The sequence below is a fragment of the Dicentrarchus labrax genome, unplaced genomic scaffold (assembly GCF_905237075.1).
Source record: "Dicentrarchus labrax unplaced genomic scaffold, dlabrax2021, whole genome shotgun sequence".
In the NCBI taxonomy this organism is placed as follows: domain Eukaryota; kingdom Metazoa; phylum Chordata; class Actinopteri; family Moronidae; genus Dicentrarchus; species Dicentrarchus labrax.
Window position 1 is genome coordinate 35,488 of NW_026136717.1, and position 18,845 is coordinate 54,332.

The window sequence follows — 18,845 nt, forward strand, 5'->3', positions numbered from 1 at the left end:
CAAGAGGATATATGTGCTGTAACAGCATGGCAGTATTAACAGTGTGTCACAGGTTGTCTCTAAGGGCTGCTGTAGCATTACTCTGGTACATACTGAACATCTATCAGGTTGCTGTTCTGCTTTTTATAGAACCATTAGAAGATAAACAGTGCAATGTCTCACCTCTGACAGCCAACCAGCTCTCTGCTGATTCTCCAGCTCCAGAGATCTTACACTTGTAGAGTCCTTCATCAGACTTGGAAACACTGTGGATGATCATCTCTCCTGTAGAGCTGCTGCCCATGAGGAGGCCATCTTTATAGAAACCAGCTGTGAGGTTGGAGGAAGTCGTCTTGTTTCTGCAGCTCAGAGTCACATTGTTGCCCTCTTTCCAGTAGCGGTTTCGGTCAATGGCAAAGCGGGCAGACGCCCAGGGCGGCATTTTTTCATGAGAGATGGCATGACAAGCACTTAAAAAAAAAAAAATCCACTGCGCCATGAAGCGGTTTTCTATGTGCTATATCATACCACTGTGTGGGGAATTGGCAAATTGGCACCCCCTACAGCTGCAAGCGCCCCTGCTTGCTGAGAAGGTACTGTGCAATGAAGCTATGTGGAGAAGGGGGGGCAGTTCACCTCTTGGTCTCCCTAATGGAACGGACAAGGGGGGAATGGGGGATCCACTGTAAGTCAGTCACACCTCGACTTTCTTCCAAATAACGCACATTTCATTCATAATATAATAGATACAGGCCTATAGTTCATATTTGGCATGCCGTTTAGGAAATTAATCTTTGAATATAATGAATGAATCTTTGAATATATTGAATGAATCTTTGAATATATTGAATGAAACTTGACTGACGTCATCAAGGCACTGCTGCCATGTTGTATTTCATATATATATATTTAGGTAGACACAAAATGTTTAACATATGTATCACACTGAGGTCTTTTCCTCCACAGTTAAAGCAGTTTTTAATCAATAATTGGTAGCATAAACACGTGTTTAAGTTGATTACTCCAACTAGTTTATCCATGTTGTTTATATCAACATTACTAAAATAATGTTTGCAACCAAAAAGTTTTTATTTAAATCAATAAAGTTTTATTGACATGAATATTAAAACCACCTACAATAATTACCTTATCGGTTTTAGGGACTAAACTTATTATAATTTAGTTTAGGATTAATTAAAATGGTTCATTATATATGTAGCAGACCAGTAAAGTTTATGAGCTGCTGATATGAGGGAACTGTCCCGTTTCAACTTGGGTCCTGGTTCCTCTTGAGTTCCCGCCGTTGCCATGCCAACCGTGACGTCAAAGCAGCTCCCAGGTCAATTTCGGTTTCATTACTGGTTGTGACGCAGAATTAAATCAATTTCACCGTGACTTCAACCTGTCTGCAGTTGTTACAGGTAACTCATAAATATATCAATATATCGATCTCTGATTGGTAAAAACATTGAGCTTATTCTGCTCTGATGATGATATCAGTTAACATGTTCTCTTGCGTTAGTAGAACCGGATCAGGAAAGGAAAAGATAACCATGCCGCGCGTGCTGCGATCATACACGCCGGTTTATTATGGTATGGACACGGACGTAATTGGGGGGTCCCGGGTCCCGGGTCCCCTGCAGTTTTTACCGTCCAAAAACAATGTTACTCTATCGTAAACAGAGACTCGTCAAGCACTAGGACCAAGAGCTGAAGCCTGTTAGTTTAGACCCGCCCACAAGCTGCCGTTTCTTGTGTGATTGGCCGTCCCCGCTGTCACTCCATCTTGCTTGCACACCGGTCTGCTAGTTGCGGGGTTTGCTCTGCCAATATCAGAGGTTTCATTTACATTAACGTTTTAATCGGTGTCCATGTGCGTGTGTGTGTGTGTGTGTGTGTGTGTTTGGTAATGTGATGTCTAAAAAAAAGAAAAGTGGACACACTTGCTATGAGTCAGTGTGAGCACAGAGAGGAGGGAGTCCCTTCCTCTAAAAGCACTCTGTTCGGGGAACATGACACACCTGGACCTGGACCTGAACCTGAACATGAACCTGGACCTGGACCTGAACCTGACCCCAGCTGTGTGTCCATGAAGAGTGATGAGTCCATGAAGAATCCTCTTGTTTTTAGACAACATGCTGATGGAAGGTAAAAATGTAAACCTGACTAAAAGTCATTTGTGACACAATGTTTGTGTCTGTGTTAAAAGACTGAATATATTCTTCACCAGTTTCTACCCAACATGTATCACAATGTATCTGTGCTGTTTCTGTTTCAGGCTCCAGCAGCCAGACTGTCCTGAACCCAGCTGTCTGTCCTTCAAGAGTGACAGGTCAAAGATAGATATGATTGAGTTTAAAGGAGTCCCTCCGTCGGCTGATCAGAGGTAACCTGTAACTGGCAGTAAGAGTTGGGTTATGGTAGAAAATAATAAATAATGTAAAATACGTATGTAGGACGTCTCGTCAGACCACGTCTGAAAAGTGTTGTGTAAAGCCGATTGTCAAGGAGAGGGTGGAGACATGATATCATGTAAATATGATAACAGACCACAGTCTCTCCTGAAAACATTCACAGTGATGACTTCAGAAATAGTTGTGTGTAGAATGAAAAAGACCGGGGGGGTTAGGGTTAGGCACAGAGCAGCTGGAGGCTCTATCTATGTGCCTTGCTCCAGGCTGTACAGTGTACAGTGAGGGAGGGAGAGCTATATGGAGGGGTTGGTGAGAGCTGTTGGGGCTGAACCAAACTGAGCTGTTGATTCTCAGTGGGATCAGCAGGACTAGTAAACCTTTACCACTACAGGGAGTCATCAGATTCACTGTTCACATCCAAATATCACTTCATGGACCTTTACCTTGTGTTTGTCTCTGTGTGGACAGACATAATGTGAGCTCATTCTTCATGATTCCTCCACAGAGTGGACCAGGAGAGCTCAGAGGTTCCCAGTGGTCAGTCTGCCCAGCAGCATCAAACACACCTGGACTCCATATTTATGGTCTGTACATGGACAACAACTACTTTTACATCTATTGTATTCACAATAATCTCCATGCTGCTCTTTTTAGACCAGTGGATTGTCAGTCCAACATGGATCTGATGTTTGCTTCCATGATTGAGTCATTCATATAATATTCTGTTCCAGCTGCTGGAGGACAACATTGTCACTTTTGTGAAGAACGAGCTGAAGAAGATCCAGAAGGTTCTGAGTTCAGATTACCAAGAATGCTTAGAGAGTCAGAGGGAGAATGAGGAGGTGTTGGACAGCGAGGATGAAGAGCACAGGAAGAGCAGCAGAGAGGCATTTCTGAAGATCACACTGCACTTCCTGAGGAGAATGAAGCAGGAGGAGCTGGCTGGCCATCTGCAGAGCAGTAAGAGGATTTCTGTAAAGATTTAACTCGCTGGATAAATGAGACATTTACTGATGTCTCAACAGAAGGACCAAAATATATTCACATACTCATTATTTAAGGAAATAAAATGTTAAAATATTTTCTTGTGTGTTCATTCAGGACATCCACTTTGTTTCCAGCGTGAACTTAAATCCAACTTGAAGAAGAAGTTCCAGTGTGTGTTTGAGGGGATTGCTAAAGCAGGAAACCCAACCGTTCTGAACCAGATCTACACAGAGCTCTACAACACAGAGGGAGGGACAGCAGAGGTCAATGATGAACATGAGGTCAGACAGATTGAAACAGCATCCAGAAAACCAAACAGACCAGAAACAACAATCAGACAAGAAGACATCTTTAAACCCTCACCTGGAAGAGATAAACCAATCAGAACAGTGATGACAAAGGGAGTGGCTGGCATTGGGAAAACAGTTTTAACACAGAAGTTCACTCTGGACTGGGCTGAAGACAAAGCCAACCAAGACATACAGTTCACATTTCCATTCACTTTCAGAGAGCTGAATGTGCTGAAAGAGAAAAAAGTTCAGCTTGGTGGAACTTGTTCATCACTTCTTTACTGAAACCAAAGAAGCAGGAATCTACAGGTTTGAAGAGTTCCAGGTTGTGTTCATCTTTGACGGTCTGGATGAATGTCGACCTCCTCTGGACTTCAACAACACTGAGATCCTGACTGATGTTACAAAGTCCACCTCAGTGCATGTGCTGCTGACAAACCTCATCAGGGGAAAACTGCTTCCCTCTGCTCGTCTCTGGATAACCACACGACCTGCAGCAGCCAATCAGATCCCTCCTGAGTGTGTTGACATGATGACAGAGGTCAGAGGGTTCACTGACCCACAGAAGAAGGAGTACTTCAGGAAGAGGTTCAGAGATCAGAAGCAGGCCAACAGAATCATCTCCCACATCAAGACATCACGAAGCGTCCACATCATGTGCCACATCCCAGTCTTCTGCTGGATCACTGCTACAGTTCTGGAGGATGTGTTGAAGACCAGAGAGGGAGGAGAGCTGCCCAAGAGCCTGACTGAGATGTTCATCCACTTCCTGGTGGTTCAGTCCAAACTGAAGAACGTAAAGTATGATGGAGGAGCTGAGACAGATCCACAATGGAGTCCAGAGACAAGGAAGATGATTGAGTCTCTGGGAAAACTGGCTTTTGAGCAGCTGCAGAAAGGCAACCTGATCTTCTATAAATCAGACCTGACAGAGTGTGACATCGATATCGGAGCAGCCTCAGTGTACTCAGGAGTGTTCACACAGATCTTTATAGAGGAGAGAGGACTGTACCAGGACAAGGTCTTCTGCTTCGTCCATCTGAGTGTTCAGGAGTTTCTGGCTGCTCTTCATGTCCATCTGACATTCATCAACTCTGGAGTCAATCTGCTGGCAGAACAACAATCAACCTCCCAGAAGTTTGAAACAAGAAAAGATGAATCTGCAGAGACACAATTCTACCAGAGTGCTGTGGACAAGGCCTTACAGAGTCGAAATGGACACCTGGACTTGTTCCTCCGCTTCCTCCTGGGCCTTTCACTGCAGACCAATCATAATCTCCTACGAGGTCTGCTGACACAGACAGGAAGTAGCTCACAGACCAATCAGGAAACAGTCCAGTACATCAAGAAGAAGATCAGTAAGAATCTCTCTGCAGAGAGAAGCATCAATCTGTTCCACTGTCTGAATGAACTGAATGATCATTCTCTAGTGGAGGAGATCCAACAGTACTTGAGTTCAGGAAGTCTCTCCATAGATAAACTGTCTCCTGCTCAGTGGTCAGCTCTGGTCTTCATCTTACTGTCATCAGAAACAGATCTGGATGCGTTTGACCTGAAGAAATACTCTGGTTCAGAGGAGGCTCTTCTGAGGCTGCTGCCAGTGGTCAAAGCCTCCAACAAAGCTCTGTAAGTACAGACAGAGTTGGATTTATTGGTCACATTTTAAAGAGTCTGCTATATTTTCTGCTATATAACAGGAAATAATAAACCTTACTACTTTTATTTTCCTTTGTATTGTCTCTACAGACTGAGTGGCTGTAACCTCTCAGAGAGAAGCTGTGCAGCTCTGTCCTCGGTTCTCAGCTCCCAGTCCTCTAATCTGAGAGAGCTGGACCTGAGTAACAACAACCTGCAGGATTCAGGACTGAAGCTCTTGTCTACTGGACTCAAGAGTCCACATTGTACACTGGAAACTCTCAGGTCAGGATTAATCAGTTACCATTTCTGTTCAATAAATGGAGATATTCCTCACCTGAGTAAGGTCTTTAGTTAGTTTCTAGACTCTATCCATGTCTGCCCTCAGTCCCTTCCCTTCCTTCAGCAACCAAAAAACCTACATCAATGGCCATGTTTGTCCTTGCTGTCAATCACACGCAAAACTGGAAAAACACACAACATGAAATCTAAAGATAAAGGTGTGTGTGTGGTTACGTGCCAGAAGGAATGTGTTTTTGTTTTGAAAATATGTTCAGCTGAGCCAGAAACATTATGTTGGTCAGAGATAAAGGAACATGTCAGGCAGAATTTTGTATCTGCGTGTGTGGTTTTGTTTTTGTGTGTGTGAAATTAGATTAACAGTGTGTTAAACAGAATTAAGAATTAAGTCTAACAGTCCTTGCTGGTCCTTGTAAAGTCAGATGGCAGGCTTTGTGTTTGTAACCATGTTTACTCTCATTAGCAGCATGCAAACCATGAACCTTAAGGAAAAGGGCAGAGTCTTCATATTTAAAGGTCCAAGTAGTCTAAAAAGCAGTGTTCTAGTGAAGGATGCGCTGCTTCAAGAGTAGTAGGGCGCCAACAGGAGACAACACAGCAGCTGGGTACATAAGGCCAGGTTACTGTAATACCATGTGATGATAGAAGTAATGAGCTCAACAGTAGGCTTCGGTACTGTTGTATTGCAGTAACCTTCATAGCACCCTCAGTTTGTGTTGTTTTGTGTGTTTTTCAGGCTGTCAAGCTGTCTGATCACAGAGGAAGGCTGTGCTTTTCTGGCCTCAGCTCTGAACTCCAACCCCTCCCATCTGAGAGAGCTGGACCTCAGCTACAATCATCCAGGAGACTCAGGAGTGGCGCTACTGTCTGCTGCACCAGAGGATCCACAGTGGAGACTGGACAGTCTCAGGTATGGAGAGGTCTATTGATAGATAGATAGATAGATAGATAGATAGATAGATACTTTATTTATCCCGAGGGAAATTCAAGTATCCAGTAGCATACAAAATACAAAACATACATTAAACATACATTAGACTAAAATTTTAACGCCTAACCTTAAGAATAGAATTAAAAATAAAATAGGAGATAAAATATAAAGTATACATTAAACATGCATGAGGCTAAAATTAAAATCCCTAACCTTAAGAATAGAATCAAAAATAAAATAGAAGATACAATATATATATATATATATATAAAATTAACAGTAGCTACAATAAACGGTGTAAAACAGTAAACAGTAAGATAGAAATTGTCCATTCCTATCGGTATTTTGCACATCAATTTGCACAGTTTTTTTTTTTTCAGCAAACTGTTTGTGTCTTACATCAGATGATCAGTCAGAATTAGTCAGGGAACAGTAACCAGCATCGTGCCAAGGTGAGGTGATGAAATTGCTGTTTATCGAGAGCGACAGGTCCCGATAATAATGCCTAAAATGATGTCCAAAAAAGACAAGAAGAAACACACTAAAAGTAGAAACCTCGACGAAGAGGAGGATGATAAGATATCACAAGCTCGCAGCAATATGGAGGAAGACGAGCACGTGGACACGGACTCGGAGCTAAGCCACGGCGTACACCTAGGTGTTATTCTAAAAGAGCTGTGAGAATTCAGGAGAGACTCCACTCAGCAATTAAACAGCATTAAAGAAGATATTAACAACATGAACAAAAGAGTGGAAGAAATCGAGGAGCAGATCACTACGGCCGAGACACGGATCCAGTCAATGGAGGATGTATTGGCGCAGCTGGCGAAACTTCAGGAGCAGATGGAAGCTAAATCAGGCTACATGGGGTAAAAGAAGGAGCTGAAGATAATGTCACCACAATGATTTCTTTTGTGAAGGATTTATTAATGAAGGGCTCCCCCCCACTACTGCACTACATATTTAGAGAGCGCACCGGACGCTCGCGCCGAAGCCCCCGACCGAAACGCTGTCGAGATCCATTGTGGACAAGTTTTCAAGTTACAGAACGAAGGAGGACATGCTGAGAATAGCCTGGGAGTGGAAGGGGTTTGATTTTCAAGGAAAGAGGGTACACCTGGATCACGACTACGCACCGGAGCTGCTGAGGAAGCAAAGGGAATATAAAGAGGTGAAAGCCGCCCCTGAAGGAGAAAAATATAAGATTTCAGACTCCGTTTCCGGCCAGACTGAGGGTGTTTTACGGTACGGTCATCTATAACTCGGCGGAGGTGGCGACGGCAGACATGGCAGAGAGGGGGGATATCGGTGACCATTTTAAAAACTCTGACGTCCCTCCTGGACCGAGTCAGCCAGCTGACTTGGCGATACGGCGGAAGACACAGTAAACATGGTACCTGCGAGGATACAGGCTCCACGCAAAGGGATTGGCTTGGACTGGTTTACAGGCTAAAAAAGCGACAAGCAGAAAACACAATTTTCAAAATAAAGGACCCTACAACAAATTCTATACACTGTAAAACTAAAGAAATTCATCAATCATTTGAAACCTTTTATAAAAAACCTATACTCTCAGCCTAGAATAGATGAAACAAGGATGGATGCTTTCTTCAACCTGATAAAATTACCAAAAGTGAAGGATGATCAAAATAGGGCTCTAATCGGGGTAATTACAGATGAAGAAAACTTGAAACCAAATAAGGCTGCTGGTCCAGATGGGTACCCATCTGAGTGGTATAAGGAAATGAAAGACCTCCTGATTCGTATGATGAAGTCACATATAATCATGTACTCAAGACTGGCATAACTCCACCTTCTTGGAGAGAAGCAGTGATTTCTTTAATACCGAAAGAGGGTAAAGATATGCTTGATTGTGGCAGCTATCAGCCGATAAGTGCACTGAACCAGGACTATAAGATCATCACTCATATTTTGGCAAAAAGACTTGAAAACATCCTTCCCCAGATAATAAGTTTGGATCAGACAGGTTTTCTACAACAAAGGCAGACTCAGGACAATATCCGTAGAAAACTCCATGTTACCGAACATATAGTTAAAAATAACACCCAGGCAGTCTTGCTGAGCCTTGACGCAGAAAAGGCTTTCGATCGGGTCAATTGGGAGTTTCTATTTAGCGTATTATGGAAATTTGGATTTCATCAGACTTTTATCATGACCATTCGAGCACTATATAATGACCCAAGGGCAAGGGTAAAAATAAATGAGAAAATCTCAAGCTCATTTGGTCTGGAAAGAGGGACTAGAAAGGGGGTCCGTGTATGTTTTGGTCATTGGATTTTCCTTTCAGAAACGGGTATTAAAAAACAGAAAACGAGTGCTTATTTGATTTTCGTTTTAAAATACAAAAATTAAAATTGAAATACAAGGCGTTTTTCTTTTTCATGGTCAGAAAGGGATGAGCGAAATTTAAAAAATTATTCGATTTTCATTTTCTATTTCATATAACAAAAAATAAAATCACTAGAAAACAGAAACAGAAAAAAGGCCTGTTGTTTCATATTCTGAGACCGGATGTTGTCATTTACAGGACGGTGCTGTGTAGAAGAAACAGTAGGCTAGTAGACTGCGGTCAATCCAGCCGTGAGTCCGATCTCCGTGGTCAAATCAGCCGCACTTAAATTTAGAGTGTACAAGTATTCTCAGCATTATGGTAAATGCGGAGAAACAGCGTATTTACTTCTGGTTTTCAAAATAAAGGTATTTAGAACAGTAAGCTATAATTAAAATATGTTACATTAAAGTCTTGTGCCACTGATGAATAAAAAAAAACTTTATATCAAGTATCTTTACTGCACCAGTGTGGAGAAATGCCAAAATAAAAGTCTCATATTTATGCCTCCAGAGATTGCATATTTGACCATATTTGAGGTACTGTAAAAACATATTACTCAGTGTTTCCTGGCTACTGATGGTATATTTGACTTTTACACATATGAGAGTACAAACATACTTAATATCAAGCATTTTTACTGTACCAATTTGGAGAAATTGAAGAATAAAAGTCCCATATTTATACTTCCAGATTCCATATTTTCTTATATTTTTGAGCTACTGTAAAAACATATTGCTCAACATTTCCAGGCTATGGGTGAAGCATTTTCATTATACTTCAATAATGCTGCAGTAATCATGACAAAATTTCACACAAATGTTTAACATCTTGATAATATAAACACTAAACACTAAACACAAAATCCTACACAATTCTAATTTGTTTACTTTTCACACAAAATGAAATGCCAGTCCACATTCTTCTTATTTTGCTGCTCTGCTGTGTCCATTTGTAGGTAAAAGGGAAAAAGAATTAGGTTTAACTTCAAAACACCATTGTACCTACTGTCTCTTCCTCACATATTATTTTTTATATTATTCAGTGTGACAGCTGTTGCAGGTGGTTCCACATACAGTTTTTTTTTACAGTAGCTCAAATATAAGAAAATATGGAATCTGGAAGTATAAATATGGGACTTTTATTCTTCAATTTCTCCAAATTGGTACAGTAAAAATGCTTGATATTAAGTATGTTTGTAGTCTCATATGTGTAAAAGTCAAATACACCATCAGTAGCCAGGAAACACTGAGCAATATGTTTTTACAGTAGCTCAAATATGGTCAAATATGCAATCTCTGGAGGCATAAATATGAGACTTTTATTTTGGCATTTCTCCACACTGGTGCAGTAAAGATACTTGATATAAAGTTTTTTTTTATTCATTAGGGGCGCATAAAACACTTTAATGTAACATATTTTAATTATAGCTTACTGTTCTAAATACCTTTATTTTGAAAACCTATATACGCTGTTTCTCCGCATTTACCATAATGCTGAGAATACTTGTACACTGGACATTTAGGTGCGGCTGATTTGACCACGGAGATCGGACTCACGGCTGGATTGACCGCAGTCTACTAGCCTACTGTTTCTTCTACACAGCACCGTCCTGTAAATGACAACATCCGGTCTCAGAATATGAAAAAACAGGCCTTTTTTCTGTTTCTGTTTTCTAGTGATTTTATTTTTTGTTATATGAAATAGAAAATGAAAATCGAATAATTTTTTTAAGTTCGCTCATCCCTTTTTGACCATCAAAAAGAAAAACGCCTTGTATTTCAATTTTAATTTTTGTATTTTAAAACGAAAATCAAATAACCACTCGTTTTCTGTTTTTTAATATCCGTTTCTGAAAGGAAAATCCAATGACCAAAACATACACGGACCAAAGGGCTGTCCAATTAGTCCTCTACTTTTTGCAATATTTATTGATTTATTGAAGCTTTAAGCCAAAGGATTACTCAAGATAATAGCATTACAGGTATAAAAAATGCTAGGACTAGAACATAAAATATCTGTTTGTGGACGACATTTTAATCTATTTGTCACACCCAGAGACTTCAATATTGAAACTAATGTCTTTTCTGGATGTCTTTGACGCAGTCTTGGGGTACAAATTGAATAGTCAAAAGACCCAAATACTTAGTTAAGGGACTCCAAGTAGTTAAGACGAATAGTAACATCTACATTAAACAAAAAAGCGAAACCAACGGTTGCATCACAGAGGAAGTCTGGACCAAATATTGTGAATTTCAGTGGAAGATATCAAGCTCAATCTCTTGGAGAGTGTTTGGCTGGAAGAGTCTCAGCAGATATTTTATTTCACCTGTTCAGCAGTCTCATCACTCAGGTTCCTCCAGTTGCTGGAGAAAATGTGGTTCTCAGGAAGCAAACCATTACCACTTGTTCTGGGCCTGTCCAATTGTAAATGTTTTCTGGCATAAGGTCTACACAGAATTAGTGATGATATTTGGAACGAAAATTGCTTTTAATTGGGACGAACTTCTCTTTGGTTTTCTACACTCAACATCTGTAAATAGTAAAACAAAATACTTGTTTGGTATTCTGAGCGTAGCTGCTAAAAAAGCAATTACAAAGAAATGGCTTAAGCCAAATAGCCCATCTATAGAGGAATGGTATGACATTATTTACGAGATCTATGTTATGGAAATAATTACCTTTTCTGTGAGACTAGAGAAAACTTGATTTGAGGAAATTTGGGAAAAGTGGAAAATGTATATTGCTCCTAAACGCCCTTCTTTTGTTTAACTGCTCGTAATTTTTTATTTTATTCTCGCCTTAGCATATATATTTTTATATATAAAAAAAATTGTAAGGTGAATCACTGTATATTTCCATCAAACTATGTGGAATGTGTTAAGTGTGATTCTAAATAAAGAGAAAATGAAAAAAAAGAAATTGCTGTTTATCTAACCTCCTCCATAAGAGGTTTTGTGGCTCTGCTGCAATTTCAGGCTACTTTCTCTGAAAGACTATCAGCTGATTAATAATAAGTGCTCTATGTGAAGATGTAAGTCCATTTATAGAGAATAACCTCTGTGTATGAGAGCGATGTAATGTCCATGTTTCCATGCTGCTCTGACCCCCCTCCTCCTTTCAGGGTGGAGCCTGCTGGAGTCCGATGGTTGAGACCAGGTCTGAGGAAGTGTAAGTGTGAAAACAAAGCAGCACACATTCAACCATCTTCACACTGTGACATCACTCATTCACAGCTCTGATGTCATCATCAAACTGCCAATCAATGATCAGCAGATAGTACCCTGATTCCAAAACTGAATGCATTTGCAATTTGCCAATCCCGTTTGACCTATTTTCAATTGAAAACAGTACAAAGACAAGATATTTAATGGTCTAATATCTAGAAATGTAATATTCACAGGTATGTTATCATTAGTGAATAATCAGCTGAAAATAAGTATAATAAATAAAAATGATGAATAACTGTTACCTTAGAATGAGATGTACAGAGGGAGCGGGTCCTATTCCGGTGGAATCCGCCATGTTGAACTGGTATGTTTCATGTTTTGCCCAGAACGGACAAACCATACACTGACTCTAGACAGGTACTTTCACATTTTTCACGAGTTTCGTGGCCATCATAGTTTCTTCGTCGTGCTAGGAAAAAGAGGGTGAGGAGAAGGGTTTGCAATTAGCAAATACAATACTAGATGCCACGAAATCCTACAGACTCGACTTTGATGATCAAAATGATTGTTTAAGTTAAAGGTGAAATTTAACATTCTTACTTAAATATTCGTTATAATTGCTGAACAGTTCAGGGTCTCCATTGTCCATTTTGCGCTTCATAATGCGCCACACAGTTATCCCAGAAGACACATCGTTGATATCCAAAAACAGTTTGAAATAGGGACTCATTAGACCACAGCACACTTTTCCGGATGTTGATGATATACAGTACAACTATCACTTTGCATGGTAGAGTCTTAACTTGTATTTGTAGATGCAGCGCTGAACCTGGGCCCATGTAGAAATATCCTTTATACAATCATGCTGTTTTTTAATGCAGTCCCACCTGAGTGATCGAATGTAACAGAATCAGAATCAAAATCAAGTTTATTGCCAATTAGGTTTCATATACAAGGAATTTGCCTTGGTATACTGATGCAGTGCTGTGGTTGTTAAACATGAAGTCGATCCAATCCAACTCCCTAGGAATTAAGTACAGCGTGTGCTCCAGGTTGTTCTGGCTGCACTAGGTCACCAGATGGTCAATCTCCCACCTGTAGGTGGACTCAACTCCACCAGAAGAGTCTGGTGAGGGTATTATCATCTGCCAACTTCATGAGCTTGACTGACTGATGATTGGTTTTTGGCCCCTTTAGGTGCAGAGATTTCTCCAGATTCTCTGAATCTTTTAATAATATTATGGATTGTAGATGATGAAAACAATTCCTTGAAACAGTGTTTAGAAACACTGTTCTGAAAAAGACCCCCTCTAGTGGTTAGGGTTTAGGCTACCTGAACTTTGCCTCACTCCACCATGACTCATGAACACGCCAAGATTATGCCCTCTTTCTAACACACATCTGCTAGATTCACCTGGAAAAGATGTATGTTACATCTCTATTCCCAGTCCAGCTGTCATTGGTGAAGTGCATCTAGCACAAGTCAGTAAAGGGGTTGAATATAGCTTTCATCGTTGTAGCACTGGTTTTCTAATCATTTCCTCTGGTATATTTTAGTCAACTGTATTACTATTAATTGAGTGTCATGGAATATTTTTAGTATAAGTCGGAAGCAAAGCAGATAAGTTTGCTTTGGTTGGTAGTTTGCAACATGTTTCTAACATTACTGTACTGAACAGAAATGTGGAGATTACATAAAGAGGCATTAGCTCCTCAGCTCTGTCGCCAAGCTACATCTTCTTCACAGTTGTTCTTAAACTGTTGGACTATTAGCCCTCATACTTTTTACAGACCATCCTTGCTTGTGAACCACTGAGCCTTTCCAGGATGCCCCTTTCATACCCTATGATGACACTGTCACCTGCTACCAATTAACCTGTTAATGATGAACCTAAGTTCTTTCATTTGAATGATATACAGTGGGTACGGAAAGTATTCAGACCCCATTATTTTTTTCACTCTTTGTTTCATTGCAGCCATTTGCTAAAATCAAAAAAGTTCATTTTATTTCTCATTAATGTACACTCAGCACCCCATCTTGACAGAAAAAAACAGAAATGTAGAATTTTTTGCAAATTTATTAAAAAAGAAAAACTGAAATATCACATGGTCATAAGTATTCAGACCCTTTGTTCAGTATTGAGTAGAAGCACCCTTTTGAGCTTCTACAGCCATGAGTCTTCTTGGGAATGATGCAACAGGTTTTTCACTCCTGGATTTGGGGATCCTCTGCCATTCTTCCTTGCAGATCCTCTCCAGTTCTGTCAGGTTGGATGGTGAACGTTGGTGGACAGCCATTTTCAGATCTCTCCAGAGATGCTCAATTGGGTTTAGGTCAGGGCTCTGGCTGGGCCAGTCAAGAATGGTCACAGAGTTGTTCAAGTCACTCCTTTGTTATTTTAGCTGTGTACTTAGGGTTATTGTCTTGTTGGAAGGTGAACCTTCGGCCCAGTCTGAGGTCCTGAGCACTCTGGAAGAGGTTTTCTTCCAGGATATCTCTGTACTTGGCCGCATTCATCTTTCCTTCAATTGCAACCAGTCGTCCTGTCCCTGCAGCTGAAAAACACCCCCACAGCATAATGCTGCCACCACCATGTTTCACTGTTGGGATTGTATTGGGCAGGTGATGAGCAGTGCCTGGTTTTCTCCACACATACCGCTTAGAATTAAGCCAAAAAGTTCAATCTTGGTCTCATCAGACCAGAGAATCTTATTTCTCATAGTCTGGGAGTCCTTCATGTGTTTTTTGGCAAACTCTATGCAGGCTTTCATATGTCTTGCACTGAGGAGAGGCTTCCGTCGGGCCACTCTGCCATAAAGCCCTGACTGGTGCAGGGCTGCAGTGATAGTTGACTTTGTGGAACTTTCTCCCATCTCCCTACTGCATCTCTGGAGCTCAGCCACAGTGATCTTTGGGTTCTAAAGGGGTCTGAATTCTTTCCGTACCCACTGTATATGTTGTTTCTACTGTATCTATTTGGATATGGGTCAAAAAGGATTTGCAAATCATTGCATTGTGTTTTTATTTAAGTTTTTCACATTTGGAATCAGAGTGATCAATCAATAACTGCAGCTGTATTGTGTCTTGTTCTCTCCATCAGATTCCTGTGAACTCACAGTCGACACAAACACAGTGAACAGAAAGATCAAACTGTCTGACAACAACAGGAAGATGATATGTGGGGAGGATCAGTTATATCCTGATCATCCAGAGAAATTTGACTACTTTCCTCAGCTGCTGTGTAGAAATGGTCTGACTGGTCGCTGTTACTGGGAGGTGGAGTGGAGAGGAGGAGTTTCTATATCAGTGAGTTACAGAGGAATCAGCAGGAGAGGAAATGGAGCTAATGGTTTGTTTGGAAGGAATGGTCAGTCTTGGTGTCTGAGCTGCTATAATGATGGTTACTCTGTCTGGCACAACGACAGAAGAACAGCCATCTCCTCCTCGTCCTCCTCTGGTAGAGTAGCAGTGTATGTGGACTGTCCCTCTGGCACTCTGTCCTTCTACACAGTCTCCTCTGACACACTGATCCACCTCCACACCTTCAACACCACATTCACTGAACCTCTTTATCCTGGATTTGGGTTCTGGTGTGACTGGTCTGACTCCTCAGCATTTCTGTGTTCTCTGTAGGAGGGAGTTTACTGTGATAGAGAGGAAGAGAGAGCAAAGGATGCTGGGATGAAGGGATGAATGTTTGGGGATAATTTGCAGCCTGCAGACGCAGAGATAGAAAAAAACTAAGAAACTATACGAGACAAATCAGACCCGAGGGGGGGGTGCTATCTCAGAATGTAGGTAGGGTCTGAGTTTGAGGGGGGTGCTAGAGGAAAGATAATCTACTCTTTCAAAAATTGTGTTGCCTTAAAACAGGAAGAATAATTACAAGAGTGGCCTCGATTTGAACAAACTAAATTCATCATCTTTGGAAGGAATGTACAAACAAATGTAGTGCCGTTGAACTTCAACATCATTGGGATGATTCTCGATAATAAATGATGCTGGGAACCACATCAATATTGTCAAAGTAAAGAGTCAATGAAAGGCTGTAAAGTTCAGAGAGTTGGTGGATTTCCGAACAGCACAGATATAAAGTCAGACTAATAAGTTTAAGCTTTTACTGATTATTCCTCTGCTGAAGCTAATGACTTCTACATCATTCACTTGATTTTATTGTTGGCATTCCACAATCACAAACCTTCATTTTTGCTATTTTTGACTTTTCTTAAGAGACAGAAACCTCATCCTGCTTACGTAGGTCATAAATGCTCTGTGAATGCACACTCTTCATAACCAATGAGAATCTTTTTTTAAAATGTAGCTGCTTATGTTATTATCATGCATACTCTGTATAAGCAATGAAAGCTTTGAATTTGAGCTACCCTGCAGAACATACTACCCTAGAACAGGTGTTGGTAACCCCATAGCTCCTGCTGAATAAAAGGAATAGTAATACAGAGGGAAAAAGGGTTTTTATGTGTAGATAGGAGACTAAGTTTATTGATTTTTATTATTTTTGTACACTCATCTTTATGTCAGTGAATCAAACCAAGTAGATCATTTTGATCTGTTGATATATATACTATTAAAATAGTATATATTTTACAGTCCATCAGACAATGTTAAACTGATCTACTTTATTATGTATTTATTCAGTCTGTAACCCCCTGTATTTAGATCCTTCTTTTAGTAAAAGTAGTTAGTTATAGTTTTATTGGGCAGAAACAGTCAGTGAAATATACTCAGTTACTGACTACTGTGGTGGCAATTTGTTTAATAAAGCATACAAAGTATGATCTTGTCTTTCTGTAAGGTTTTATTCAAGTCATCCATGAATTGTCTCAACGCAACTGTCACACACTGATCATGTGACTACTTAGAAAGATAGATATTCCTTTATTTGTCCCACAATGGGGAAATTCCAATGTTACAGCAGCAAAGTGGATAGAAAAAAAAAAAACAGTATAAAAACAGTAAGGGTAGGGAAATAATAAAAAACACTGTACAAGAGAAAAAAACAAGAATCCACAACAACAGATAACATAAATAGTAGCAGCAGTTGCACATGGGCAATAGATTGCACAGTGAATATGGTATAACCACACTGAGGCAACTATTGTTTATTTGCCCTGATGAATGGCTGAAACTTTTGCTGTGAGTGAACAGTGATATATTTGAGGCTTTTCAACCCACAGAGATCCAAACTGAAGAGTCGCAGTTTGTGACTGATGGTGAACGAAAGAGTTGTGACCGTCGGTGCCCTCTGGTGGACAAGCTCATAATGCTGTTACTCTGCAACAAGCTGATGTTCTGAAGGAAAAACTGATTTTATATTTGTGGATTATTGTTGAAAGTATCTGAATGAATAAAGATTAACACATTTCAGTTTTCTAATCCAAAAGATTAATCTGAAACACTGTAAATATTCCCATCATGCTTTGCACATGTTTGTTTTCTGGGTAAATAATTGTATCCTCTAAAGGTTTGAACCAAACAATCAGATAATAATCTTTTTGAATTAATGAACATTTATTTGGACAGAAACTCAAACCAGTGATGTTTTAATTACAATGTCAGCCTCTTCAACCTCTAATTCAACTTCACATAATATAACATCTTTTAAATTATAAATATGGAGAATTATCCCACAATCCCCTGCGGCTTCCTGCCAGGTATGCTGCCAGTTGTTGTAATTATGAGTTCCTTACTGGACTCAGCGTAGTTAATTCAGGTAGAATGGCTGAATGGGTAACTCAATCTATAATAATATCAGAATTCAATCAGAATTCATTAACTGATTTATTTTTGTATCAACAATTGGAATATGCAACGTAACTAATAAATATAGTGGAATATAAAGTAAAATACAGTGGAAAAACTCAATTACAGTTTAACTACTAATAATGTTTTATTAAGAACAGAACTGAGGTTAATGTACAGTCCATCATAGTTGCTGAGATATTCAGGGCCAAAGTGGTGGACTTACTGACTGACACTGCCATCCCTAAAGCCACGCTGCCAGCATAGCACACATTCACTAATGTGTTTTCCATTTATGCTCCCTCTCACAATTCAGTTAGGGCCTCCTCTAAAACGAATATATGCCATTTTTCCACATAAACTTTAATCTACCCCGAGAGCCAAAGCCCTTTCCTAAAATATACATACAAAGTGAAACGAAAAGACAAAAAAAAAAAACAAAAAAAAAACACCCCACCTGCACCCGGAATAATGCCTGTTAATATTCAAATATACAGTGGGTACGGAAAGTATTCAGACCACTTTAAAATTTTCACTCTTTGTTTCATTGCAGCCATTTGCTAAAATCAAAAAAGTTCATTTTATTTCTCATTAATGTACACTCAGCACCCCATCTTGACAGAAAAAAACAAATGTAGAAATTTTTGCAAATTTATTAAAAAAAAAAACTGAAATATCACATGGTCATAAGTATTCAGACCCTTTGCTGTGACACTCATATTTAACTCACATGCTGTCCATTTCTTCTGATCCTCCTTGAGATGGTTCTGCTCCTTCATTGGAGTCCAGCTGTGTTTAATTAAATTCAATCAATTAAATTGCTCAGTTTGGCTGGACGGCCAGGTCTAGGAAGAGTGCTGGTCGTCCCAAACTTCTTCCATTTAAGGATTATGGAGGCCACTGTGCTCTTAGGAACCTTGAGTGCTGCAGACATTCTTTTGTAACCTTGGCCAGATCTGTGCCTTGCCACAATTCTGTCTCTGAGCTCCTTGGGCAGTTCCTTCGACCTCATGATTCTCATTTGCTCT

The 18,845-nt window shown here is 40.0% G+C and overlaps 4 protein-coding genes across 10 annotated transcripts in view; 3 read left to right on the forward strand and 1 right to left on the reverse strand.

Moving 5' to 3' along the window:
- Positions 1–18,845, forward strand: part of LOC127379579 (trichohyalin-like) — a 175,195-nt gene that overhangs the window by 27,948 nt on the left and 128,402 nt on the right. The gene's annotated exons all lie outside the window — the stretch shown is intronic.
- LOC127379588 (Fc receptor-like protein 5) overlaps positions 1–18,845 on the reverse strand; it is a 44,779-nt gene that overhangs the window by 20,891 nt on the left and 5,043 nt on the right. The gene's annotated exons all lie outside the window — the stretch shown is intronic.
- On the forward strand, positions 1,341–4,201 carry LOC127379589 (uncharacterized). The gene is made up of 6 exons (XM_051429401.1): positions 1,341–1,400; positions 1,909–2,127; positions 2,258–2,365; positions 2,899–2,977; positions 3,125–3,353; positions 3,495–4,201. Exons 2-6 carry the CDS (start codon positions 1,928–1,930, stop codon positions 3,953–3,955), a joined length of 1,077 nt encoding a protein of 358 aa, XP_051285361.1. The 5' UTR covers positions 1,341–1,400; positions 1,909–1,927; the 3' UTR covers positions 3,956–4,201.
- On the forward strand, positions 11,821–15,831 carry LOC127379602 (stonustoxin subunit beta-like). The gene is made up of 2 exons (XM_051429415.1): positions 11,821–12,057; positions 15,158–15,831. The coding sequence occupies exons 1-2, from the start codon at positions 11,967–11,969 to the stop codon at positions 15,688–15,690; spliced, it is 624 nt and encodes a 207-aa protein (XP_051285375.1). The 5' UTR covers positions 11,821–11,966; the 3' UTR covers positions 15,691–15,831.

What these genes read in the sequence shown, in the direction of transcription:
- LOC127379589 (XM_051429401.1), top strand. Translation starts at nt 1,928, where the DNA reads ATGAGTCAGTGTGAGCACAGAGAGGAGGGAGTCCCTTCCTCTAAAAGC. An exon ending in CCTCCGTCGGCTGATCAGAG is followed by an intron (nt 2,366 to 2,898) that starts GTAACCTGTAAC and finishes ATTCCTCCACAG; the next exon opens with AGTGGACCAGGAGAGCTCAG. An exon ending in ACCTGGACTCCATATTTATG is followed by an intron (nt 2,978 to 3,124) that starts GTCTGTACATGG and finishes ATTCTGTTCCAG; the next exon opens with CTGCTGGAGGACAACATTGT.
- LOC127379602 (XM_051429415.1), top strand. Translation starts at nt 11,967, where the DNA reads ATGTCCATGTTTCCATGCTGCTCTGACCCCCCTCCTCCTTTCAGGGTG. An exon ending in GAGACCAGGTCTGAGGAAGT is followed by an intron (nt 12,058 to 15,157) that starts GTAAGTGTGAAA and finishes TCTCTCCATCAG; the next exon opens with ATTCCTGTGAACTCACAGTC.